General features: G+C 43.5%; 1 protein-coding gene across 8 annotated transcripts in view; it reads right to left on the bottom strand.

Annotated features, from left to right (window-relative positions):
- Positions 1–1503: 1503 nt before the first annotated feature.
- The window catches only part of pou2f2a (POU class 2 homeobox 2a), a 76408-nt gene continuing 50065 nt past the window's right edge, over positions 1504–27846 (bottom strand). For 4 of the 8 annotated variants that reach the window (XM_042222178.1, XM_042222180.1, XM_042222179.1 and 1 more), the window contains 15 exons: positions 20225–20290; positions 19995–20029; positions 19542–19598; positions 18586–18705; positions 18058–18396; positions 17601–17706; positions 17417–17508; positions 17151–17297; positions 16916–17057; positions 16611–16759; positions 15910–16107; positions 15574–15809; positions 14257–14325; positions 13839–13912; positions 1504–9932 (listed from right to left, as the gene is read on the bottom strand). In XM_042222178.1, coding sequence (XP_042078112.1) covers positions 9604–9932; positions 13839–13912; positions 14257–14325; positions 15574–15809; positions 15910–16107; positions 16611–16759; positions 16916–17057; positions 17151–17297; positions 17417–17508; positions 17601–17706; positions 18058–18396; positions 18586–18705; positions 19542–19598; positions 19995–20029; positions 20225–20290 — 2159 coding nt within the window. In that variant the 3' untranslated portion in view covers positions 1504–9603. Of the gene's footprint in view, positions 9933–13838; positions 13913–14256; positions 14326–15573; positions 15810–15909; positions 16108–16610; positions 16760–16915; positions 17058–17150; positions 17298–17416; positions 17509–17600; positions 17707–18057; positions 18397–18585; positions 18706–19541; positions 19599–19994; positions 20030–20224; positions 20291–24909; positions 25086–27846 lie in introns of those variants that run through there. The other 4 variants (XM_014334455.2, XM_014334457.2, XM_042222181.1 and 1 more) reach the window with 4 other exon arrangements.

Here is a 27846-nt window from a genome sequence, read left to right as displayed (position 1 = left end):
GATGGAGCCTGGATTCTCTGTTGCACTAGTTTCTACAGCCATCAAATGTGTTATTTATCAACATAAAAATATTCATCCGTGTATAATGCAAGATAAGGAAAAGTGATGGATTCACTAAGTGAGAAGCACTAACCATCCAGTGTGTTGCATTTGTTATTGCAGCAATGACCTAAAAGTGAAAAAAGTTACAGATAGCGCCTCAAGTGTTTTGAGGCAACTGTTGCTGTGATTTGTTGCCATATAATTTTTTAGTAAATGCGATGGTAAAACACGCTATAGTTTAGCTGTGGTTAATAACTCAAAGGATAAATGAAAATTAACATAAAGCTTTGTAAAAAATGTAACTGCGGTCCTGATGTTTATTTCTAACCTGATGACTTTATAGCCACGAATAATGAGTAAAACTGTCAGGTGAAGCTGGCTCTCTAAACTCTCTGGTCCATGCTCCAACCCAAAATATACTTTATAAAGGAATAAAAGAACAATAAAACAAAATAAAATTTCAGCCCAAATCAATAAACAGCTCTGTGTGTGTGTTTATGATGTATAGCTGTTTACAGAGCTGTTTATTGAGTGGTTTGACTTGAAATATAACTTAATTGTATTGTGGAAGTAGCAAGAGAAAGGACGTGTGTGACTTTTTAATGATCAAATGTTGTTTAGCTCGTTGAAATATGGAAATACAGTGCGTGATTGGTTAAAGTAAGCATTCCTTAGTTCACTGAATGGTTTACATTTTAGGAGGAAATGACTCTCTGTTTAAACCCCTGCTGTCAATCTTTGTTTAAGATCGGATAACATTCTAGTCCATGCCATATGAGTGAGCCAATTCCTGCAATAAGAATAGCGGTGGCATTCAAAGTGCTGCCCCTCAGCACTCCTAGTATATAAACGTTTGGTATCAAGTTCAAAATCCTACGTTGCCTCATTCTTGAGCTTTTGCATTCACAAGGTTTTCAGAAAACTTGACCTCTGACCTTGAGGTCAAGGTCACTGAGATTTGAACTTGTCCAAGACTTTTAGCAGACGCACCAAATTCTTACGTGTTATCACATTCACAAATTTGCGTGTTTGCGCTGCCATGGTGACGACAATACCCCAGAGCCTTTTATAGCTAAAAACATGAAAAGCTGTAGAAACAGCAGAAAAACACATGGCAAGAAACATTTTTCAGTTTCAAAATCTGGAACTGTCACATAAGTGACTTAACATGGTCACTTTATGGTTAGGAAAACTGATTAATTCATGCAGCTATTTAAAGTATTCACTGATTTTATGTTTGGCACATGTTGTCCTCCATACTGGAGGAGGTCAGCTCATCAGCTGAGGATGGTAAACGGGCCTCTGTTAGGAGAGATATCAAATCTAACAGTGCCCTCCTCTGGATAAATCCCAGCATGACAAGCTGAGGTACAGTTCCTGTTTCGGTGATGAGGTTTCGCCAAACCAAGTGAAACCTGTGGTTCAACACAGAGAGAAGAACAGACGAGAGGCAGCCGGGGATCGTCTGTACAGTTTTTGTCTCCTGTTTTATTTGGATGAATGAAACACTTTCAGTTACAAAAATGACTTAAAATGAACAACACTGTACAATGAACAAGCAGTTATTTTTCTTCCTTTTTTTTTGGTTTTCAAGATAAATACAGTAAAAGGCTAACTTGCTACCACAAGGGAGAATAAAGGGGGGCAGACAGAAGGGGAGGGGGGCTGCTCACAGGATGGAAGACACAAAAGGGGGAGGAGTGACAGTCACGCAGCCCTACCCGCAGTAACACACACACACACTCAGACACACACACACGGACTATTGTGGCAGGGGGAATTAAAGCTACATGTACTGGGAAGTTGGCAAACAGCACGTTACAGTTGATATAACAGGTCATGTGTTGGAGTTCGTTATTCTCCAAAGAACAATCTTTTTGTCTGCCACACCCATCCCACTTTCCAACGACCCAAATCCCACCCAGTCACACACATACACACACAGACAAACACACAGACACACCCACAGGTAGATTCAACAGACTAGGTCGGCCCACCGACCGCTTCCAGCAAAAAAAATCTCAAACTTCCCCTCGTCAGAGTTTTACAGCTTGCTCTTTCTCCCGCTCTCTCTTTTGCACACACACACACGCACACACAGGTGTAGACAAACATCCAGGGGAAAAGGTCATACAGGTAGATGTTAGGACCAAACATCGGGGTGAAGCAAATGAAAAGCAGGGGTAGGTGGGTGCAGAGGGAGGGAGGGAGGTGATGGTAGTTAAAGCAGTACTCTGGCAGCACAAGCAGAAAGGACACAAACTTAAGAAGGATCAGAACAGCTACAAAGATACCAAGAGAAACTTCATTATCATCGTCATCATCGTCATCATCACCGTGATCATCATAATTATGAGAAGCTTAAGATTATTTTTCCAATGACAAATACTTAAAAATATACATTTCATCATCATCATCATCATCTTAATTATTATCATTATTATTATATCCCTTTGGATAGCTGAGGTTAATGCTTCAGACCGGCTCGCTAGGTGACATAAGGATTCAGAGGGGAGACGACAGAAAGGGTGGGATGGAGATCGAGGGAGAGAGAGGTGAAGGATGGAGCGGAGAAGCGTTGTGTAGAAGAGAAGGTCAGGTTAGAGCTCTTTGGTTTTATTCTTTAACATCTGACTTGCTTTGCTGTGTTGCAGGAGAACCTTTGGATTAAAGCTGTATTGTGGAAGAGGGAGAGAGAGAAGGGATGGATGAAGGAGAGGAAGAGCGTGTCGGTGTGGATGAGAGTGGGCAGAGGAAGACGAGCTTTCTTTTGCTCAGCTTGCTGTGTCTCTCACTCTTCAGCAGTTACATCTCTCATGGCTTCGTGCGCAGCGACAAAATTTGACTACTTTCTCACATTTTGAAAGAATAGTCAGACGTTTTAGATGGGAAATGGGCTCATTCGCTTTCTTGCTGATTGTTAGATAAGATGATCGTGACTGTAGGGGAGATCTGAAGCTACAGTCCAGGGTTGTCGGTAGACTGGTGTAGCATAAAGAAAGGACGCAGCATTCACTTTCTTCTAAGTTCCAGGATGTAATAAGTCATGGTGCTATAGGGAGCCTTAGTAATACTTTACGGGTGCGTGCAACAAGGTAAAGTTACGCCTTCCTAACATCCACAAGCAGAGCTGGTGTTGAGAAACATGAACAGAAAAGTCACACCGACATAAACCACCATCCTCTCAACTTTACCCTCAGTCACATGCTGGCTCACTGCATTGGCAGTCAGTCATCAAAGCTTCACTCTAAGTGAAGCACTACTGTTTAAATGCACTTTGGAACATACAGCAGAGAGCAGAAGCGTTAACATTTGCATTAAATTCAATCAGCTATTTTCAGGTTGGTGCAAAATCTAAACCTGTTCATGTGTGGCTTTTTTTTTTTTTTTAGCCAGTTTGATCTACCGTGTACAAAGACTGATCTGACAACAGCGCTTCTAGTCTGCACTGTGGGACATGTGACTGAGAAAAAATTCAGCTCAACACCTCTACAATCCACAGGTTAAAAAAACAAAACACCAACCCACACCGCTTAAGCTCAGTGGTTAAAATGTTAAAGACTGTATATAAAGATGGGTCTGAAAAGTCAAGCCAGAAGGGAGGGGGGGAGGGGGAGGAAGTGCCTTAGACCTGCATTCTTTCTAATGGCCAGCAGGAGGAGACTCTTCCATTTGCAAGAAATAAGTCAAGAGGATTTACTGTGACTGACAGTTGCTACTATCCGAGGATGCAGCCACCCTCAGTTTCCATTTCTGCCAATGTGACGGCTTGTTTTTGATTAAAAGAAGGCGACAACCAAAATATGAAACTTGAGGCTTCACAGCTGAACTTTACAAGACAATCTTTGGCATCACCATGGCCGCATTGGCTTTATATGCTACTGTAACCTTATCTAACATTCTGCAAGAAAGCGAAGATTTCATCCCTCCAGTGTGCAACTGTGTTTAAAAACAAAGAACAACTGCTGTAAAGATTTTATGGAGGAGAATGCCTGACAGTTATTGCAACGTCAGGATTTTTGGGAGCGTGAACATCGCGCTGGGTCACATGGCAGGGCATTGACTTTGGTATCATTCGCTAAGGGGGTATCCCCGCCACAGAGACCTGCACTTTGCACCCGGTCCCTCAAACCCCGAGGTTCGAGAGAGACAGAGAGTAGGGAAAAAAAGACGAAACATCTGAACTCTCAGGAAGAATCCAGATGTTTTGATCATGTGTACATCTCTCCCTCCAACTTCCACTTTCTCAACACACATACACATAAACACACACATACACACACAGAGTTGTGAAACGTGTTTGGATGCGTCACCTAGCAAGCTCGGTTTCAGCCATCCCCGTGGCTACCTGCCCTACGGCGCCTCCTGATGCACGTGGACTGATCAGATTGGGCAATAAAGACCCAAAGGCGAAAGAGGGCTAAAGTTGCTCCGAGGCACAAACCTGGAAGCTTTATAAAGTCTATAACAGATCCAGATTTGATGTCAGAAGAGCAGCTTTAAGCCCACAGTGCATGTTTGACAGGGAGGCAGGAGTGAGGGTAGGATGTGAGGAGAGGGCTGTGTTCAAAGCTCAACACAGACAGCGGGGGTGGTTTTCAGGGGGACAAGGCATGTGTGTGTGTGTGTGTGTGTGTGTGTGTGTGTGTGTGTGTGTGTGAGTGTGAGTGTAGACTGGAGCGTAAACCAGTGGGGCCTTTTAACCCTAAACTGCACCAAAACTACAATCCATCCAAGGATTTGGTCCCCTCCCAAATTGTTCCCAAACCTTTTGTCCATAAAGAATAATGACCTTTGACCTCACCGTGCCGCTTCCAGTCAGTACAAGCACACAGTCCACACGTCCCCATACCCCAATACCCACTGGAGCCCCGCGATTTAAAGCATTCATCTATTTGGTTTATCATCAAAGAATATGAGGTATATGATGAACTATCTCTCTTTTACATCCTACAGTGGATGGAGGAAATTTAAAAAGAAGGCAAAAGCACCTTACACAAAAAGTGGAAACGGAAAGAAAAAACAGAAACGGAGACAAAGTGAGACGTTAGAAGGCAATTTACAGCTGGGAATTCAAAATCACCCTCTTTCTCCTTTGCCTCCTTCTTTCCTCTCTATCATGTAAAAAACAGCGAAGCCTTGGCCCTAGTTGATCTTCTTCTTTTGTGTTTTTGGTTGTGTAGCTGTAAAGCTTTGTGTGTTCTCCCTGTGGAGAAAAGATAAGAGAACAGAGGCAGCATTGTGCCTCAAAGAACACTTCATGCTGCAAATCATATTTATCCTTTCCCTGCACCGACGCTGGATTTTAGACCGACTTTTTCTTTTAATTACACCCAGACACAAAGCAGGATGTACGTCCACAAAACCTGCGCCCCTGCAAATCATGAAGCGTCGGTCCGCACAGTGCTACCTCTCACCGCTGCGTGCTTCCCTTCCCCTTTAAGAGGAAAGTCGTCTCGATGAGGAAAGGAAGGGAATATCTTCATATAAGCCCCCCCCCTAACAGAACCTGCGTTTGCATTTCTGGTATTATTTGGTTTGAAGACAGAAGAAAGAACCTCAGAAGGGGGTTGAAAAGAAAAACATGACAAATACATCCCCAAAATAGGAAAATGAAAAAACAACTATAGGAATAAATTACCAAATAAATAGCAAAGATAAAGACAAGCAAACAAACCAACTCTACCCTGAATAAATAGTACAATCAAAAGTCTAAATCATGATTAACAAGGAGAAAGAAAAATCCAAAGAGAGATAGTTTAAATTTTTGGTCTAAAATCAAGTTATTATCATCAATGTTTTTTAAGGATCTTTTTTTTCTCAAAGTCTTTTTTGTAAGCATTTTTTCTTTTTAATACATTAGCGATAAGTAAGCAGTAGAACATAGATCTTTTTTTTCTACAAAATCTATAGAAGCACTAACAGGTACATTCCGTCTAAGAGTCAACGTGGAGGAAAGGATTCACCTTTAAGGTGCGACCACGCCCCTTCTCCCCACATCTAAAGCTTGGTTTGTGAAACGATTCTCGTGTGTCGACTGTCTTTTTCCGGTGCGCATCAAACCAAATATTCTTTGGATACGTTTGCGTCCAACTTGCAACACATCACCTTAACCGAGGCCTTCGCTGTGTGTGTTGTTCTGTATCTGTGAGCGCGTTTCACGCTGCTGTCTTTGGGTTTCGGGATTAGTGACAAGAGATCACTGCTAACTTTTTATTTTTCTCACCGCTTAAATACAGAAAAACACACTCAGACTAACTGAGACCAACACATTTCTCCACCCTTGTGCAGAAAAGGCGGTATCTGTCCCTGCCCGCTTTGTGTTTTTGGTTTGGTTCATTTGGTTTGGCATTTTTAAATTTTTTTTAAGGTTTGCTATTCAACTCTTTTCGTTTTTGGCTTATTGTGTTCGTCTTCAGTTTTTTTTTCTGCCGAGACAGTCCGTTTCTTTATCTAATAAAAATCTGGAAGCTAAATTTTCACAGTATTTTTTTCCAACCACCTGATAAAAATCTCTAGCACGACTACAAAAAAAATAGCTCTTGTAGTAAGTAAGCGAGTACGTTATCCCAAATAAGTAATAATAAGCACTAAAGTACAGTACATAAAACGGCATCAAGAGACACAGCAAAGATAAAACAATCGGAACCAACCAACAGAAAAATAAAAACAGATTTTTTTTTCCTTTTAAATAAGATTTCAGTTCAGTGAGGTCATTTGCGTTTAGCTCCATCCAGGACCAGAGAGCTGAGCTGGAGAGGGGGGGCAGAGGAGGGGAGGAGCCGTCTGTTGCTCCTCTAAGTCGCCTCCATCCATGCTACACAGTTTCAGACAGGCTGGCACTGCAGCCCTGACGCTTACAGACAGACACACAGCGATGCTTCGTTTGTTTCATCTCCTGCACCGTGTCCTCCTCCCGTCCTCCTCCCTCCAGCCACATTTGGTTTGGGTTCTTTTTGGTTTGCTTCTGTCGCTCCTTGGGTTTTGGGTTTGTTTGGTTTTTATTTGGTTTGGGTTTATTTTTGGTATCCTCTTTAAAAAAAAAAAGCAAAAACAACAAAAAACATGTGACACCTGCTCCCTCCTCACTACAGCGTGTCCCAGCATACCCTTCTTTGTTGTAGTAAAGGATCAGTCCCGTATAAATAAAGAAACCCCCCCTTCCCGAGTTGGGTTTCTTGGACGGGCCGGGTGGAGGGGATTACAGCAGAGGGGAGTGGGGGCTTCTTCCAGTGTTACCCTCCTGTTCTCAGCTCCCCCCGCCCCCCTCATCTCCACCTCTGTCTCTGTATTGTGTTCATGTGTCTTGGCTGCGGCTCTTATAGAAAAGCCCAGCCTTGAAAAAATGCTTTGGTTTCCATTTGAGAATTAATGGCAGTCTGAGGTGGAAAATGAAATGATTGATGGGGTGATGATGGAAACAGACAAATATCAGTAAACATGTCTAGACATACAGGTGTCAGGACGTCTACGCTGATTGACGAGGCAGGAACGAGAGCCAGCTGTGACTAAACTTGGCTTTATTGACTTGTTTAGCCTTCAATCTCAAACGGTGATTCCTGCAAATCTCCAATCACAGCCCCATTTCATACTTTCCAAACGGTCACCACTCTTTACAAACATCATTTTCAGAGTGTGAAGTTTAGCAGGGCGTGTTCATTTAAGCCGTGGAGTCACCGATAATGGGTTATCTTTAAGACCGAGCAAAGAGCGGGTCTGATTAAGCACAACAGAAAATGTTTAGGTCTTGATAAGAAAAAATAAAATAAAAAAATTCATTCACTCCTTGAAATCAACTCAATGTGCCAACTCTTTATCTTTGAACTATTGGCACTTGGTGAGGGCTGAGATGAGCGTTTTATTATCACTGTAACGTATGTTCCTGCAGAGAAGGTTCACATTAAAAACAAGATGCCAGATGAAGACAGACACGTCCACGATGAAGATCAAGATCAGGGTTTCCGTCAGCGTATTGCAAGCCCCTCGCGGGATCTCTAGGCCCAAACTGAGGGGCAAGTTTTTACTTTACTTATTTAAAGACTAAAGCTGTTGGCTGGGATCTTTTTTTTTTTTTTTGGTTATGTAAACAAGGTTAACCGCGCTCTCCTGCTGGTATAGCCTACATTATTTTATCTTCATGTTAAGAGGAGAGAGAAACGCACTGTGCTTCCCTTTCTCCCGTTTTCTCACCATCGGCACAGAAATAGCAAAAGCCGCACCTACACAGTCCTGCTGTCCTGCCAGTAGGCCGTGCATGACGGCGGGCGAGGAGCCATTGAGCGCCACCTTTAACCGAGTGCCACCTTAAATCCCCAGCTGGACCCGACAGCTTTTTGTTCTCTGTTCTGGCGGAAACCCTGAAGATGACGATGACAATGACTCACACTCCAAAGCTAACACTACAACAGCATACAAAATAAATACCAGCTAAACCGTTCATAATGGCACTAATAAATAGTTAACAAAAAAAAAAAGAAAAAGAAAAGAAAAAAATCTTCTCAAAGTGTAAAACATGTCAGGCCTGCTATGAAGTTAAAGTCAAACTATCCTATGCTCTTGCGACCAGAGGTAGGTAAAGAGACTTAAACACACATGAAGATAGAGCAGGGCTGAGAAACATATCATACAATCGTATATGAGCTTTTACACAGCAGATGTTTGAAAATCATTCAAAGTAATCCAACATGCAAACCTATAGGAAACACATGAGCAGACGCAGACATGATGAGTCGATGCAGAATGGATGGGCGTGTGTGTGCATGTGTGCGTGTGTATGTATGTTGTGTGAAAGTAGCAGTAGAGTCCTGGTCCTGGATAGCTTCAGTATTTACACGTCCTTTGAATAAAGCTTTTCTCTCCGTATTTTTGGTTTTTGGTATTTGTGATTTTGGTATGGTTGTCGATTTTTTGGGATTTTTTTTTTTTTTTTTTTGTCATTGTGTATTCCTCCTCCGCCTCCTCCTCAGGTAAATTTTTGGTTTAAACGTATCCACCCCACTCCTCTTCCTTCAGACCCGCAGCTTTTCTTATTAATAATAACAACAATAAAAAAAAGAAAGCAAAGTCCTCCTCTTCTTCATTTTTTTTGTCCTTGCGCCATTCCTTTGTCATATAGTAAAGTTTTTCTTTTGTCATTTTTGGTTTATGCACTTCGACGAGCACCTCTACCATCTCTTTGTTAAAGAGTCATCGGTTTGCTTTCCTTCAAAGAGAAAGAGTGGAGAGGTGCCGTGTCGACATCACGTGTTCTTGACAAAAAGGTCCCACGTTGCCTCCTTTCCATCTTTGTTTGGGTTTTTTTTGGATAGATAAAGATTTTTGGTTTCAATCTTCTCCTTTCTCTCCCTTCTCCCCTCTTTCACCTCTTTCCCTCCATCTCTCCTCTTTCATTCTGTGTATTTTTGGCATCGAAAGACTGGGAGAGAAGGAGAGAGAGAGCCATTGAGGAAAAGAAAAATAACGAAAGAAGAGCACAAGAGAGAGAAAGAGATAGCTTTGGTGTGAAAGGCGAGGTTATAGTATCCTCCTTCCTCCTCCTCTCTGATTGGCCCTTGGAGGGGGTCACTCGATCTTGGCCCCGCCCAGAGAGGGCGGGCTGTGTGCCATTTCGCTGGAGGAGCAGGAAGAGGCGGGGCTGGAGCAGGGAGAGGGGGAGCAGGGTGTGGGGCTGATGCTGCTGGCCGAGGGGAAGGGCGAGGACTGGGAGACTTTGGCTACGGTGGTGCTGACCAGTCCGGCGTTGGGATTCTGGCCAATGTGGAGGAGGGCGGGGTGGTTGAGGAAGAGGGAGGAGGGGATGCCCCCACCTTGACCCCCGGATGCCCCCAGCATCACCTTGCTCCCACCCTCAAGAGTGGAAAGAGGTAGGTGGCCACCACTGGCTGCTAGGGCTGAGGCAGAGAGAGAAAAAAGGTTAATAAAATTGCCCACCGTGGCCAGAGGACACTTTCACAGTATATCAGAATATAAAATCAATATATTAAGTTTTGGCTTTTAGTATTTGTCTTTTTTTCTTATTTCTTTTGGGGATTCATCATCTTTAGTTTAGTAACAGTGGTCCTTCTCTCAGGCTTCTTCACCTTCCACTGCTGAACTAAATGACTTCCTGCAGCACAGATCCCACCCTGTGTTAGAAAAAAGTGGGAAAATGTTCTTTCCAAAAAAACCTGATGTCAGTCCCCATTTCAACACACTGGCGCGAGATGTAACAGCTTGTTAAAAATAATCGAACATTGTGAAATATCTTCAGCGAGCTAATCTTAGGGGATCAGGTTTGCATCAGTTTAGCTGATCGGAGATCTGTGATTGGCTGTTTCATGCACAGACTGTACCAAAGATAGAGAGCTGAATTTTAATTACACTCATGTTTATGACTGTTTAGCATAAGGAACACTTTTTTTTTTAAAGTGCTCATTTTACGCACATCTGCAGGCTTATTTTATTTTGCGGATTTACTGAAATAGGTTTGCATGCTTTTATAATTTCATGCTGCCTATTTTCACCCTGCTCTGTCGACAGTGAGGCAGCGTTGGTTACGTACATAAATAGCATAGCTGTCTAATAGACCTCACACAAAAACAAAACCAAAGATCTGCGGTCGATTGTGTACTATACAGCAAAGCCAAGGATGCTTTTTTGATTGCTCCTTTATTCCCAGTGGGTCACCACAGCAGAGGGACCCACTTAGTTGATCGGGCACAGATCCGAAGCCCTTCCTGACTCAACTCTCCCATTTATCTGTGCTTGGGATTGTAGGAGTAGGACAAGGAGGAGTGAACTAGCAGGTGACCCCTGAGGCTGGGCTTGGATGCCAAACAAATGTATTAATTTCACGACACTGTGGCAAAACCTGCAGCTTCGATGGAAGCATTAACTGCCTGTACAACTTCTAATGTTTGTTCTTTGGGAAAAGAAACATTTGTAAATACGGCCTTCTCTTAGAGTTACGCAGTAAAGAGCAAAAGAGAAGCAGAAAGACTGTAGCATTAGCCCTGTTAGTAATTATATTGTGATTTGTCTATTGCTGTAGCATCATCTTCTTCTTTCCATTAGGGGTCGCCACAGTGGATCATCTGCCCCAACCTCATCCTGTCATTAGCATCCTCCTCTGTCACACCAGCCCTCTGCATCTCCGCCTTCATTACATTCATACTTCTCTGTGGTCTTCCCTTTTTTCTCCTACCTGGCAGCTCCATCTCCAACATCCCTTTTCAAATATATTCACTATCCCTCCTCTGCAAACCATCTCAGCCTTGCCTCTCGGACTACATCTCCATCACTCCCAATAAATATCTGAGTATCTTCAGCTCTGGCTCCTGTTTTTTTGTGTCACCGTCTCTGTACATCATAGCAGGTCTCACTGCCATCTTCTTCTATTGTGGTTTCAAAAAAAGTAATGGAGTAAGTAATAAAAGTTCAGTTCTTCACCCCTGCATATGAAACATTTTAGAGTTGCAGAAGCAGCTGAGCGAGAAAGTAAAATCAAGTCACCGTGTCTCATATGCTAGATCTATCTATCTATTCTACATTCTGTCAATGTTCTATGTAAATACATTTCTAAAGGTGCTGCTGACATGAAATTATCACCAGATGTCACTAACAACCCATCTAACCAACTAAAATCCATCTGTAATTAGAAAGTAATCTAGTTTAGTCCCAGCTGGTGGCCTATAAAAAGATCTCGTACAATAAACATCTCATGATGGGTAAAACTAATGAGCGCCTTCAAGCCCTTCGCAACTTTATTGTTGCAGACATAGTGATGGCATTACAGAAGAAATTCTAATCTACTCAAGCTACCTGCGAGCATCTTTTGGAGTGAAAAGAATTATCAGAAGAGTAATCCAAGAGCCAAGGACCTTGAATCAGCAGGTGCCACACAGGACTTCATTGCTGAAGAAAAAGCATGCTGAAGATCATTTAGGGTTTGCTGAATAACATGGAGACCAATCATCTGAAAGCCACTGAAAATCTATGAAATGACTAAAGCTCAGAGACTGTTTGTGTGGAAGAACGGGCCAAAATCACACCTGAGCAACGCACGCAACTAGTTTCTCCATTCATGAAGCGTTTTTAGGCTGTCATTGCCAACAAAGCCTTTTGTACAAAGTATTAAATACATTTCAGTAATACTGTTACCCTGTGTCATTTACCATCACTACACATAACTTATGGACATCGGTGTTTTTTGTTTTGCATGTGTGGACTGGATGGGTTGTTACTGACATCTGGTGAGAATTTCATGCCAATAGCACCTTTAGAAATATATTTACTTGGAACATTGATAAGAAGGTTTATTCCTACCGTTGGCTCTGTATGATCATCGAGAGCAGTTATATTTAATATTATCTTGGCTCTGTGTTGTTTACCGCAAACGCTCCAAGAGAAATGTGTGGCCTTAAAGGGAGAGGTAATAAAACCGCTTTTTCCAAGACGGTGGGTGAACAGTAGGGCTGCACTGAGGCCCAAAATAAGGTACATTTATGCTGATTTATGCTGATTATTTTTAACTGTGAATTATGCAAAGCTACTCAAGTGGAGTCCGAGAATAAAAGCAAAGGGAAATAAACATAATAGGCCCCCTTTAAAGGAAAGAGGAAGACCAAAAGTATAATATGGGCACTTTAACAGAAGTATTTGGCTACCAGACAGCTCTAAAGTGGAGAATGTCTTATGTGTTGACTGATTTACAGCCTGTTAAGAACACTTATGGTGGTTTTTTAGCTTTTCAGTGATAACGTTTGGTTTTCAGTGATGTTTTAAGATTAAAATCCCCTGTTGACTTTAGATACTCTGACAACAATCCATAAGTCCTCTGCCTGCTATTTGAATTACCGATATAAAAAGAACTTCACCTAAACTGAAAGATGACTTATGACGAACTTCCCAAACAGACTGCCTCGAAAAGATTTCTTCTGAGGTTTTCCCTCAAACTCTCAACATATTTTTGATGATTAGATAAAAAGATGAAAAGGATGCGTGAGACAGCACGAAGACAGAAACAAGCCCACACATTAACGTAAACCACCACCGTCACTTACACACAGACACTTGATGGGATGGGTTCATGCATGTAGATGATAATGTATGACAAATAAGTTTATTCCTCTTCTCTGCAGCTCTCTCAACTGTGGATGAACACACTTGTTTGCCCATTCATCCGTGTCTCCAGTCGGTAATCAGCGTGTGCGACCTGATTCACCCACCATGTATTAACTGTATTACTCATCCTCACACTTCTCTTTTTACTGCAGCTCCCTCCCCCTTCACGCTGTCACCCCACAAAGCGAGGTTAAAAACTAGCTCTGCTAAACTGACGTTAGCTGGGACTCTTCCCTGGTCACTCTTGTGGGACACAAAAGTTTTTTTGTGGCTATTTTTGTCTTGTTCTTGAGTGTAGGAAGGTTTATGTAGGGGTCCTGAAGAGTGTGCATTTGAGTTTTAACATTTATGTGTGTAGGTGTGTTTGAGAGGATGACTTCTCTAACAGTTTTAGAGGAGGAAGATGCACCGCCTTTCTGCTGAAGATGAGTCTTTTTATGTATTCTCTGACCCTGAGACTGCTCAAGAAATGAAATAATACTGCAAACCACCTCACCTCCACCTCAGCTTTGACCTTTTAATTATATTCTGTTTTCTGTTTATGAGAGGGGCTGAAGGCAGGCTTTGTTCCTCTTTTTTGTTATTCTCTCTCCTATTTTCCTTTCAATCTCTCTCTCTCTCTCTCTCTCTCTCTCTCTCTCTCTCACACACACACACACACACACACACACACACACACACACACACACACACACCTTGGATAGTGGCCAGGGGATTGTTACCGAGGAGGGCTTGATTCATCCCTGTGTTAACTCCCATCACAGTGTTCCTGTTGTGACACGCGCGCGCACACGCACCAAGCACGACACATGTGCAAGCAGACACACAAACAGAGACAGGCAGAGGAGAAAAGATGAGGGAGGGGAGGAAAAAGCAGGTTTAGTGGCAAGGACAGGCAGAAGGCAAATTCATCTCAGCACGTATAAAGAGCAGAAGTTTGCTGACTGTTGGCTGCACAAATGCAAACGAGGTTCGAAATGCAGAAAGAAACAGAGCAACCTAATGAAGTATTATTCATCTTAACACAGAATTCACATGAAATAATGAAGAAACACATCTGAACTGTCTAAAGTGTGTAATGTGTGTGTGTGTGTGTGCTTCAGTCGTATTCACCTCAGGTTTGCAGCAAAATCGGTGATGTAGTTAGACACGTCACCATTCTTTTTACCCATTCGCCATAAGCTGTGAACACAAAAATCACACACACACACACACACACACACACACACACACACACACACACACACACACACACACACACACACAGAGTTAGCATGCACTGCTGCACAGGGGAAGCAGTGGCACCCAGCGGCATGCTGGGATATCAGTTAATGCTTATGTGCTCAGTCACTGTTTGTGTGTTTGTGTGTACAGTAAAAAGCATTTAACTACAAATTGCAGCTGAACCGAGCGTGGAGCAGTGCAGTATTGATTGTGAGCAGCGTTTGTGGAAATGTGTGGCCGTATGCAGTTGTGTTTTCAGACTGCAGATCAAGATAAATGATTAAAACCGATGATTCACCTCTGACTTCATGTTGCTGGTGGGTAAGGTTAATATTCAACCACGCACATAGATTGGTTTTTTAATCCTTTGCATTTCATAATATTACTCATATTAAATGACTAATTAGTATTCGGGTTAATGATACAAGTATATGTAAACGTAATCCGTGTGAGATAAATATTTAGGCTTCAGGTGGCTCTAAATTTTCAGTCTAAGACCTTCTTTTTTGTCTACTTATGACTCCACATAGCGTCAGTGAGCACAATATACTTAACCTAATCATCTCAGGCTCATCAGCCCTATTCACTTTCTGTTTAACTATTTTGTTTATGAGAGGCAATCAGAAGAAAACTGGCCTAAAGGGAGATAAACCGAGGAGCTGCACAGGGAGCTGGTATAAGATAATTCAGGCTTATTATGAATTATTATGCAGAGCTAGTCTAGAGGGATATGGAGCTAAAAAGGAGCACAGCAGTTCCCCTTTTTTTCCTACACATATTTTTTGATGTATATTTTCTGATACTTCTGCTGACAGTGGAGGCGAATTAATCTTTTTTAAATGTGCATGTCACAGCTTTGAATTGAGTTATGTCCAAAATATTATATTTCCTGTTTGCAAAGTTTATTTTCTTCACAAGCACAAAACGGGTGTTGCCAATAAAAACTGGAACGTTTCTTTTTCTGCACTGAATTGCTGCTTTTAATTTTCCAACACTGCTAGCACCAGAGATGACGCTCCACGTTCAGGATCCACAGCAGTCAGTCGTCAAACTCAGAGAGGTATCAAATCTGTCAAAGACAGAACAACAGCTACGCCACATATGTCTCTCTGTCACTATCGTCAAACCTGCGTTTATTTGGGTGAAAGCTGCGGTGGTAAGAGGTGCTCTGAGGTGCTTTGCTGTGAAGGCCTCGTGGCCTCTTACCCTGTGTTAAGGTTGAGTGTGCTGTGGCTGGGGGTGGCCGGGCTGGCTGTGCTGCGGGGAGGAATAGGTGGAGGAGGTGGAGTTGCCGGGGAGGGAGTGGAGCTGAGTGGGGTGTGGGTTAAGCTGAGAGAGGGGTGGGTGGAGGTGAGGCTGGAAGTCAGAGGGCAGACAGAGGACATGGTGGTCACCGATGTGCTGCTGAGACTCGTCACGGCCTGTGACATCTGGCTGGACATCTGTCAGAGAGGAAAAAGAGGACAGCGGCGTGTTTATTACCGACGACTTCGATAAAAATACTTTTGGGAAAGTTGCTGCAATGCGTTCGACTAGGCGTACCATGTGAGGGCTGTAGCAGGGTGGCTTGTGCGCTGGTGGGGCTGTGGGGGGCTGGTTGGGCAGAGGAGGAGTGGCACTGCTCGGGTTGATGCGCTTCTCTTTTTGCCTGCGGTTGCAGAACCAGACCCGGATCACCTCCTTCTCCATGTTGAGTTGCTCGGCGATCAGCAGGATCTCCTCTGAGGTAGGCTTCTGGTTCTGCAGAAGGCGGCATGATGGAAAATATTAACAACGGCAAGACGTGAAGAATTTTCACAACCACAAAGAATGAAAATCTGAAAATTACAGAAAATAAAAGGCTGTGTACACAAATTACTTTACTGTCAGGTGTCTAATGAAGCTGAAGGCTTCATTTGTCAATGTGTTTGTTACAAGTGCTGCGAGGCTGACAACAAAACCATACACAGTGGTGACAGGAAACCACAAACATCTTTATTTGTACTTAAAAACACTTTAAGAGGGGCGAAGCCAGCTACTGTCAGATCAGTCTGCCTCGGTGGATCTTGCATTTGGGGCAAGATTAAGTATTATTAAGTAAGTATTTCGGTGACTTTTTTAATATTTTAAAATCCACATTTAGTTGTTTTTTTTTTGGTGTATAACCTATGAGCAACACCAACATAAAAGGGATAAAGATAAAAGAATCCTGTGTAATACAGAAAAAAAGACAGTCACTGTAATAATAAGTTGACTCATCTTACCGTCATGAAAGAGCGCTCCAGGGCCACACGTACATTCGTCTCGATGCTGGTTCTCTTCTTTCTGCGGCGCGAGGGAACGCCGTCGAAGCCCAGAGAGGGTGAGGACAGGGAGCTGGGGCTGGGCAGGGTGCTGTCTATGGACATGGTCTCTGAAGGGCAAATTCACCAGCACGTTCACACAAGCTTAACGTTCAACTGACAACAGTCATAACACCTACTCTGTGCATCTGCAGTTCTTGGAAAATACTGTGAATCATCTCTATCTCAATCTGATATTCCAGTTTGTGTGACTGCAGTGATCTCACCTGCATCATTCAGCCACTTCTCCAGCAGTGGCTTCAGCTTGCACATGTTCTTAAAGCTCAGGTTGAGGGCTTCGAAGCGGGAGATGGTGGTCTGGCTGAAGTCGTTGCCGTACAGCTTCCCCATGGCCAAGCCTACATCTCCCTGATGGACAGATTAAAAGCAAAAGAAATTAAAATGTATTCACCAAAAAACCCCAAAGCATGTAATGTTGGTGTAGAGGGGTGTCTCACTTACCTGTGTGAAGCCTAGTTTGATGCGTCTTTGTTTGAAAGTGCGGGCAAACTGTTCCAGCTCTTCGAGGTCACTGGGGTCCTCGGGGTGAGAGGTCACGGAAGGCACCGTGGTCACACCTCCACCACTCACCTCCACACCCTTATCTCGCTGCAGCGGGAGGAGTGAAAGTGAGAGTGAGACAGAAACAGAAGTGTTTGTTAATGACTCGTGCTGCTGAGGCTGGGTTTTTCTTTTCCACTGACTAAAGCTTCAAAGTTTCCTTGTACCTGTGCCTGAAGCCCCATTCTAGTCGGAGCAGAGAGCAGGCTCCCTTGGTTTTGCTGAGGTAGCGGAATAAGATTTGGTGTCGATAGGAGTCCTAAAGAAGTAAAGCAAAATATGAGTTCTGTGTATAATTTGTGTCTAAATGACTGTATCTATAAGTTATTCTGCCATAAAGGGCCTCCCCACCTTGCTGGCTCTGCTGTGCCTGTGGAAGGAGGAACTGGGCAGGAGACGGGAGCGGGTGGCCGGGGACCAACACCAGCTGCTGTAGCTGCAGCAGCTGCTGAATGTCCTTTCCAGTAGAGAGAGAGAGAACGGACACATCAGACAGACAATAAGATTTTGCAATTCTACAAGCAGAAGGACGGCTTAGTCACATCAAAATGTGCTCGTATGTTATATACGGTTCCGGCTCAGGAAAGGAGGTATATGAAATGTATACCAACAGAACGCGTAGAAGCGAAAGGAAAAACTTTTTCTGTCACGTCAGAGTTAAGAAAAGGAAAATGTGTGCGTTCATGCAAGGTGGAAACTGTGAATCACGAAATCTACAGTAGACATGCATTATGAGCTGCTCCATGGATTGATAGCGGCTCCTCAATCACGCCCCTCATCAGGAAGTGGCTTTAACGGCAGCCAGTACCTGGGCAGTGAGCTGGATTGGCTGGGAGAGGGTGAGCTGGGATGGAGGAGGTGGGACAGGGACGCTTTGGGCGCTCTGCTCCTGTGTATTCTGTCCCTGGGACTGCGACTGAGTCTGCTGCCCCGATTGACCCACTTGCTGCTGTTGTTGTTGCTGCTGCTGCTGCTGGGCTTGCTGATTGGCTGCTGCAGCTGCCTGAGCTTGCTGATTGGCTTGGGCGGCTGCGTGGGCAGCGTGAGCTGCATGGGCTGCATTGGACTGCTGCACAGCTGCAGCCAGGAGCTGCGCTTGAGCCTGCTGCAGCAACAGCTGCTGCTGCGCCGGCAACAGAGCTGTCAACTGGTGGAAAGGACGAGAGAAGAGAGGAGAAGCAAGGAGAGGAGAGGATTAAGAAATCAACAGTGGGAAATGCACAAAGGTGACAAAAGAGGGAAACAAAGTGTTCAAAAAGCACCACCAGAGGAGCGAGCAAGGCAAAAGCAAAAGCCAAGTGCGTGTCTGTGTGAGCGTACTACAAGTCAGTCTTACCCCTGCTAACTGGGAGCCGGTCAGCATGAGCTGTGTGTGTTGCAGAGCAGTCTGTGAGGGGGTCGGGCCGTGAGAGGAAGGGAGGGCTGGGGACATGTCAGCACACTCCTCCATCTTATTCTAAGATGAAGACATAACAGCAAAGCATATACAGAAATGGAAACACGGTTAGAGGGCCAGCGCTAGAATTAAAGCTCGATTTGATATAAACGTGTTGGTAATTATCCAATCGAGACTATGCAAGCAAATGCCATCCTGCCATAGATATCCATAAGTTAGGAAAATATTAAATATCTTTGGATAATATTGGACTAATTAAGTGCTACTTTAACTCAATTCTAGGGCATGAGGCTATAAGAATTTATCCATGTTTAAGACACATAGCTCACTAGGATAAATCATTAGAATGTCTTAAAGCGTGCAATTTCCTCGAATGCTTCAAATGTGTCCCCAGTCTGTGTGATAAAATACAACTCCACTAGACTTTTTTCCCCTGTCCCATCCTTCTCAAAGAGTTGATCTTTCCTCCCAGACCCAGCCATGTTCAGACAGACAGAGGGGATCTTTTCCAGCGTACCTATTTGAATATCTCTTGTGGTATGCAAATAGGGAAGATTTTACCTTTTGGTGAGAAGTAATATTTCAGATTTACTTCAGTACTGAAAAGGCTTTGTGAAAAACACGAGTGCCATCATACTCTCTGCTCTTTGCAAACGTGTTTACATTGGGGACTGGGTGGAGAGTCGACACATTATCAACCTCAACGTCGAGCGTGACAAAAGAGTAATTCAGTGCATAGAAATGAACACAAAGCTGAAGCAGCCGTACCGTCAATAAAACCCAGCGTGTGACGTTGAGACACAAAAGATGCACAAACGCAAACACAGGCTCAGACACACACACACACACACACACAGTTCAGTAATGTGGACACACACGCAAAAGCACACACTCACCTTGGTGCTGCTCAGGTTTGGTGACAGAGGAAAAGGACAGGCTTTCATTGACTGAGTCTAGAAGAGAAGAATTAGACACAGTCTTAGAAATTACTTCAAAATGCATCATATTCCATCTCTGCTAAAAGAAAAATGGATATCTGGATTCCTGACTGTGTGAAAAGTTAGCTTGCGATGTTACTTGCAAATAACTGAGGGACTAATCAATGGGGGAAGTGATGGTTAGTTTGTCTGGAAGTACCGACTTTTGGTGAAAACAGATAAAAAAAAAAGAAAGGAAAGGCAGGTTTGATGGAGCTCTTTTATCAAAATGTTGCAAGTAAATATTTTTTTTTATGTCAGACTCTGTGCTGGAGTGTGTGTGCAACACTGAATCTTCTTCTTAGGTGGATCAATCAGAAAAAAGATGAAAGGGGGGGGAGATGAAGGTAAATACACAGGAGTCACATGTACCTGATGATTTGATTCTGGTCCATTCCGCTCTGAATCTGCGTGGGTGGCAAAGGAAAAAGTGATAAATGACATCTTCATCACTGCATCAACTTACAGCTGCAATTTCCGAAGTCATGCATGTGTCGCTCTTTTTGTTTTTTTGGTTTTTTTTAACATATATATTCCGCATTAAATCACGTGTACGTGTGGGTGTGTGTTTGCCGTCTGCCTCTCAGACCCTCGCCGCTTACCTGTGCCCTCCAATGGTGAGTCAGCCCCAACTTTTTCAGCCTCTCCTGGCTTTGACATCCTGATATCTGTAACAGGAAAGCACGCAGATAAACAAGTCAGACAGGCTGACTCCTAAATATGTGTCAGATAAAAAGTGCAGAGAGCAACAGAATAACAGAAGAAGCAAGCGGAGACAATCTAGATGACAGAAGGGAAAAGAGTACGGCCAGGGCGTTCATCTCAGATAGGTTAGGGTTAAATGTTTTCAGGTCACAGCCTGAGCCTACACACTGTACACCACACAATGTAGCTGAATCATTCACTGAGCCCACATTCATTCATTCTTTCTTTCCAATTAGTGGTTTAACATAAGAGTAGGTTGACCCAAGGTGTCTGCTCGTTCTAAATTTAACTCAAGGTGTTTACGTGGGAGACTTGGTGTACTAAAAATGTCTCACACTGTGTGTCACTCATTACAAGACCACATCACTTCCTGGTTGAATTGGGACAGTCCCTATAGCAACAGCAATGAATGGAGGGAGACAATAAGCTAAAGGGTTTAATTACTTTATTAGCACAAAAACATGGGAGCATTTTGGTAGCAGGGTGTACAGGAAAGATGGGACTGAAGATAATTAGTGTGGGTGAGCGGGTGTTTATATATAAATACACACACGTGTGTGTGTGTGGGTGTTTCTCTAGCAGTTTTCTTTCTATGTTACAGTACAACAGTACCATTTCATTATAAAAGCCTTTTTATTTGTCTGAAACCACAAACTGTTGTGTCCATTTGAAACCCTTTTTTTCCCTCCTGCTCTGACTCCTTAACATGCGCACACACAAACACACAAAGATACACAGCGCTACTTCCCTTTTGTGAAAACATGCAAATCTGCCCAACGACCAACTAATTATATCTGCCACCTGCATAATAAACTCTCAGTCTCCCTCCTCCTTTTTCTCTCTACTCTTTCCCCCCCTTCCTCTCCTCTTTATGTCTCCTCTCTTCATCCTGTAGTCTCACGGGCTGCACATGACATAAACTGTACATCTTCCCTCTGCCTTTTATCAGCATGACATCTTAAATATAGAAAATGTCCAACAAACAAGTGGTCAAGCATTGTTTTCGCCATCAGGGGGCAGTAATCACACACGAAGAAGATGCTCTGCTGACCAACACTGACCCCAGGCCAGTTTTAAATTAGCAAAGCATCAGTAAAGTGCAGTCACTAATCGTAAAAAGTGATACCGATCAAGAGTCACTCCCTTATCAGATGTTCATTCAGCTGCAGAAACACATTCGTCTCAGTGAAACAGATGTGAGAACAGTGGACTTTGGTACACATAGTGTCTTTAGGGAAAGGGGGAAGTGATGATCAGCTTGAAAAGCGCCATTCTGCCGCCAGTGGCTATAACCCTGTGTAAATACACACACACACACACGCATGTGCATACACACACACACACACACACTGACTGCAGGATTTCCCTTAAATAGCTGAAGATAAATCGGTCACCCAACGATGCGGATGCAAACATCTGGTTAATATATTATTCTGGTCAGTTTGCGGTTATTCCAGCATTTCATTTGGCACCTGCTTTCAGCATTACGTGATGTGGCTATTAGTGAAACCAAAAAAAAAAAAACTGCCCAGTGTTGCTCAACTTCTGACAAAAACCCACCGAATATGCACAGAAATAACATCTTCCTCTAAATAATCACAAATTTTTGCCACGCGTAACAAACTGTACCCCACAGCAAAAATCTATAACACACTGTAAAATTTCCACTTCTTCCACATTGGGCCCTGTTACACTGCGATCTTCAGCGCGTGGAGTGTACAATACTAAAGCCAAATCCCCCTCCTCATATAAAATGATTGCCCAGCTCATAAAACAGAAGTAATGCAGAGCTCCCAAAGTGCTGCCTATTGCACTGCGCTGCCCCGTCGCAGGACACGGGGAGAAGGTGCGCGTTGATTCATGGTTAAAAATGGTCTACAGACAGTAGCATGGTGGATAATGTGGTCAGTAATACAGTGGTGGGACAGTATATCAAGATGTAGTGTCTTTTTCTCACTTCCCCTCCCGACTTCCCCTTGTACCGGGTTGAGCGCAGAGTGCTAAACCCAACACTTACTGTCAGTGAGGCTATTAATATTAGCCTGCTCTCTCTCTCTCACTCTCTCTTTCACTCTTTTAAAACCTCCCTCTCTTTTACAACACACTGCTGCACACACAAACACAAATAATTTCGTGTTGGGGTGACTTACACGCTTTGAACATGTTTACAGTGTAAGCGGAGGACGCATCTCTTGACTGTTTTTTTTTGCACATGTGGTGCAAACTGCATTTACTGCAGGGATAAGAAAGTGCTTCTAACAGGTTTAATTGCTCAGCCCGGTCATTGTTGCTCCACTACAGCATATGCAGCCCTTGGAGTTAAACAGTAGAGTTCAGAGTTGCTTCACCATACTGAGTGAATCCACAGCAGAGCAAATTTAATGCTGTATAATCCTGTGTCATGAATAAATGATGCAATAGAAAGGAACAAGGAACAACAGTGCCTGTGCTCAGTCTGGACTGTTTCTGTTATTCTCCTCTGGGTATTTTGGCCGAGATGAAACTCGGCTGCAACCACCCTGCAAACCCCCCCTCCCCACCAACTCTTCACCCAACTTCCTGATTCAGGACATAACCCCAGCGCTAAGGGGGGTGTCTGGGAACTGGAGTCATAAAACTTACTAACTACAGATTTGAGAAGCCGAGCGGTGCTGAGGGTTGCCGAATTTGATTGCAAAGAAACATTTTCCATTTAAAAGTGAATGTCAAAGAGTCATGTCAACACCAATCGCATATCTGTGCCAGGATGAGACAAGCAGGAAGAACATGTTAGTGTCTAAATTGTTAATATAGTAATGATAAAATATGGGGCTGGACAGATATTAATAATATTAGAAATAATAATAATAATAAAACGATGATTTAGGAATCAAGAGAAGAACTGAAGCTGAAAAAACAAATACAGTGAGAACCTGAAGGAACAAATTTGGGATGCCACAACAAGGCCATAACATGTCATGAGGGTCTCTGCTCTTGTCAGTTTGGGTCGTTTGTTTAATCTAAGTTACTGTTGTTGTGTTTTTTTGTTTGTAACACATAAAAATGCCTCATACAAGTGAATAAAACACATGAATATAACCAAATGCTGCTGGAACTGAAAGACAAAGGTCACCACCACATAATGCCCATAAAATCATTTTTTCCCACTTCTACACAGTGTAAATAATTTTTTTTTACGGATGACAATGATGTACTTTCACCAGATTAATAAGACTGAGTGCTTTCAAATTTCCACACTTAATTTCCCTCATTCATTTACTTTCAATGTTTAAAATGAGCAAAAATGATTAACTTTACAGAAAACCTAAACACGGCTCACGAGGTGACACATCAAAAATAATTGTACAAGATTATTCCCGATATACACGAATGTTTACCGCACTGGCTTTCCACACCGGTGCACCTTTGTGAAGCTGTGCGTTACATAATCTGGCGTGATGTGCCGTTTGTTGAAGTTTGCGAGAAGGACATGTCACTTTGGTCAGAGTAACTTCCCACAGGTCACAGCAGTGACCACATGAGGTTAAGGAGTGACTCTGTGAATGTTGTGCCGTGAATCACTCACTGATAAACCGTGAACATCACAGATCTTATTATTATTTTTTTTTAGAAATTCTATCTCGACGACAAGGACTGAGAAATGTGAGCTAATTGACATTTAGAAATTGTATTTCGGGTAACGGGTGAGTCAGCTAACTGCTTGCTGATCTCTCGTAGGTCGTCGGTCAACCGAGACTTTGTCTGCCTGTTCTCATAGGCTGTGCTGAGCGGACCACCCAGACGCAGAGTAGGAAGAGTTACACTATTCCTACTCCGTATTATTTGTAAATGCTGAGGCTAAAAAAAAGGTTTTTTTTACATAACTGTCCTTAAATCAGAGAGTTTGGAATTCATTGACAGACTTGAAAATGAGCAATAATCAATGCAATGCTCCATCGCACACACACAAACACAAAGTATCCTCCAGCTTTAAAGATGCACTTTATCAGAAAAAACATCTGTAAAGTGAACACACAAGTAACGACGCTCATCACTGAAGAGAAAGCGTTTTGATGATGGACAATGAAAAGTAATCTCAGTACAGAAACACAGTCGAGCCGCAGAAGTCGAGTTTCATTAGCTGAATGTTAGAAAAGACTCTTCAAATAAACTTTTCATTACATTTTCCTCAAGGTTATTTAGCATTCAATATTCAGCTTAAACACGCACACACACACACACACACACACACACAGAGGCATGCTACGGGCTGGTGAAGTGTCTGACCTTTCCCTATGCAAGAGACAGGCGTCCACTCATCCATCCATCCATCCACCCCCCCTCCATCCCTCGTACCACCTCTCACCCTTTGATGTTCCCCAATTAGCTGAGCTTGTTAGACCCACTGGCATTAATCAACAGCATATCACAATCTCTCTCTCTCTCTCACACACACACACACACACACACACACACACACAAAACACACACACACACACACACACACACACACACACACACACACACACAGGTCTTAAAGAAAGCTAATTGGTCTTGGTAAATGAAGGCCAAACGATAGAGAGCTGCACAGACAGTCACTCACCTGGCAACCACATACTGGAGAAGTCCTTTGCTGCTATTGCCGCTGTCTTGGTCATATCTGCGAGAGAGCGTATACGCGACCTAAAGAATAACTCTCACTCTCCCTCTCTCTGTCGCTCTCTAACCAAAAGGAGGAGTGTATTAAATCATATGGTTGAATTACTCTTCCCCTCTCTTCTCTCTCTCTCTCTCTCTCTCTGTTTCTCTCTCGCTCACACATGCACATGACAGTAGTCCACACCCCCCAAGCCCCACCTCCTCCCCACATCCTGCAACACACAGGAAGTAAGCCTCAAAAGAGTAGGAACTGTTCTCAAAGAGGAGAGAAAAATACAAAAAAGATAAAAAAAGAAATTGGAGACACGCAAGAGGTTAAAGAGTGGGAGAGAGTGAGTGAGTGAGCGAGGAGATCGAATAGATAGAGGAGTTGAAAAGGAGGGGGATGATTGGTGCCGTCGGAAAGTGATGGCGCGGCTGGAAACAGCCACTCACACACACACTCACGCTCACTCGCTCACTCACTCACTCACACACACACACACACACACAAAGGAGAAAAACAGCGGGTTTGACATCACAGACGACTCTATGATAGATTTATATACTATAAAACCCAGCGGAGGATCAAAACTTCTCCAAAACTCAGCTGATCACGTTCCCCCCCCCCCTAAATTCTACGCCAGATCTTGCAGTTTTATCAGTTTACCATGAGTCACGGCTCCCGCGCCCCGGTCATATCTATGTTTATGTCTGACGCTGGGACTGCCATTAGAGAGTACACCAGTGGGCGTAAGGTGGTCTGTCGAGGGAGGTCGACACCAACAAGAGAAGATGTGAGACATCCTCAGCTAAGTATAACAACCACAGCTCCACTCTAAGCCGAGAGGAAGGAAAAACTCAGTCACAACACTCACTGTACCACTGACCACGCCACAGTGAGTGCTACACCACAGAAACCCACAACGTGAATCTCTACACGTGATGGGTAGATGTGGCACGAATGTGGAACATGGAAGATAAACTATATACGCGTTGTTATCAGTGTCGCCCACAAGGATTAAAAGGCTAAGAGGTAAATAAGTGAAAATCTGAGTCCAATGAATGATCATATGGAAGCAGATCAGCGTGTTTCAGCATTAATACTGCCTACGGTTTCACATCTGTGTCAACGTGCTGCCCTGGCAGCAGGATGAAGCGACCACAAGGTGGCACTCTTGATTCTCTAAAGCTGATGAACGAACCATCCACAGACGAGAAGTCAGAGCACCGCTCCCCTCCCCGTCCTTCTCCCTTGGTCCGAGTTCACTAATTCAAAAGCTAACGGCAGCAGAGTTCCCAAGTTTAACCTTATAAATACTTTATGTGGTGATTTACAACAGCCCAATGTACTCCTGGATAGATGCACAGTAAGAAGTGCATACAGCACTCCACTGGAGGTGCTCAGTTATACAGAGACACAGTTTTGAATTTGTCCTGAATCACAAAAAAAGAGACTGAGGCTACGGCTGTCCATATATGTTGTTACAATAAAGATCACATCAGGGTCAAGACTGTGGTGTGATGGGTAAAGAACTTCCCAAATATACAAGATCATTTAATAAATGATTATTTATCGAAATTAGATATTCAACAGAAAATAAACTGTATAACATGAAAAATCAATCCCTCTGCTACATATTGACACTTGATCATTTTCTTAACCACCCGAGATGATCAAATAAAACAAAGAATGTGAGGACGTGTATAAATTAGTTTTTTGCTGGCTCTTTCTGAGACCGGACACCAAACCGACACTCAGGTCTGAAACACACCTTCAGTTTTATCTGAAGCACACAGCTCTGCCTTCATTAGGAGAGCAGATCTGCGTGTCTGTTAGTAATCAGCGGTGAGAGAAGGAGGGTTTGTTTGTGAGGGAACCGACCCAACAGGCTCGTCCAAGGACAGTGACAGACTGCGCGTCGCGGAGGAGGCGGTCCACTGGGTCAGAGGTCATGTAGGCACCCTGACTTTGGCCGTGACCTTTGTTCAAACCCCAATCTACGCAGATAACTACCAGTGTATGTGTCTTTGTGTGTTTTTATGTGTATCTGTGTGTGACAGGAGTGCTGTTGGAGTAGCCCTAATAAGCGGATGGTGAATCGTGTGCTCTGTGTGTGTGTGTGTGTGTTATACAGTTAATGGCCAAGAAAGCCTAATCTTAGCCATAATGGGGACAACACATAGCATTAATGGACCAGCAGCAATTACATATTCATCTTATTGCTAACAGCGAAAACTGAATAAATAATAATAAACAACCAAATGTGCAATATTTTGGTGCGTGTTTTTGTCGACCACTAGAAGTTAAGTTTATAAGACAATAAACAAACACGCAGTTACATGCACACACACGATCTGATAGCGGGACCCCGGAGAGGAGGATAAGGGGAGGCTGAGTTCTCTGGAGCACCATCAATCACTTCACTGTCAGACAGTTAGGGAGAAGTAGCGAGGGAGGATTGGAGGTTACTAAGATTGGGGGTGGGGGGTGGGTAAATGAGGAATAGTAAAGGAAAAAGGGAGGAGCTGTGAAACAGTGACAGGAATAAAGGTGAGCGATAGAGAGAAGGCAAAGTGGGATAAAAAGATTGAAGAAAGCATGTTAACTTGCTTGGGGTAAGCAGGATGGGAGGAGACGGCGTATAATGGGTCATTGCAGGGACGATTCTGAGGACGCCAAACCAGTTCAGCATCCCTCCATGGCTCAGCCCTCCTATATCTAGTGCAGCCTCGGGCTTGGAGCACACACACTGGCTCTAATTCATATAATCCATCATATTCCTCTTCGTATAGACGGGGACAGAGCACGGCTCAGTGATGGACCCACCAAGCCAACACACAGTCAAACAGCAACACTCTTATTATACAAGGTGAGAGATTTAGAATCCAGTCTTGTGTA

Source organism: Haplochromis burtoni, unplaced genomic scaffold (assembly GCF_018398535.1).
Source record: "Haplochromis burtoni strain Fernald_Lab_line unplaced genomic scaffold, NCSU_Asbu1 Contig_80, whole genome shotgun sequence".
NCBI classification, from domain to species: Eukaryota; Metazoa; Chordata; class Actinopteri; order Cichliformes; family Cichlidae; genus Haplochromis; species Haplochromis burtoni.
Note: the sequence above shows the minus strand (reverse complement) of the source record. Positions and strands in the feature narration are given on the sequence as shown.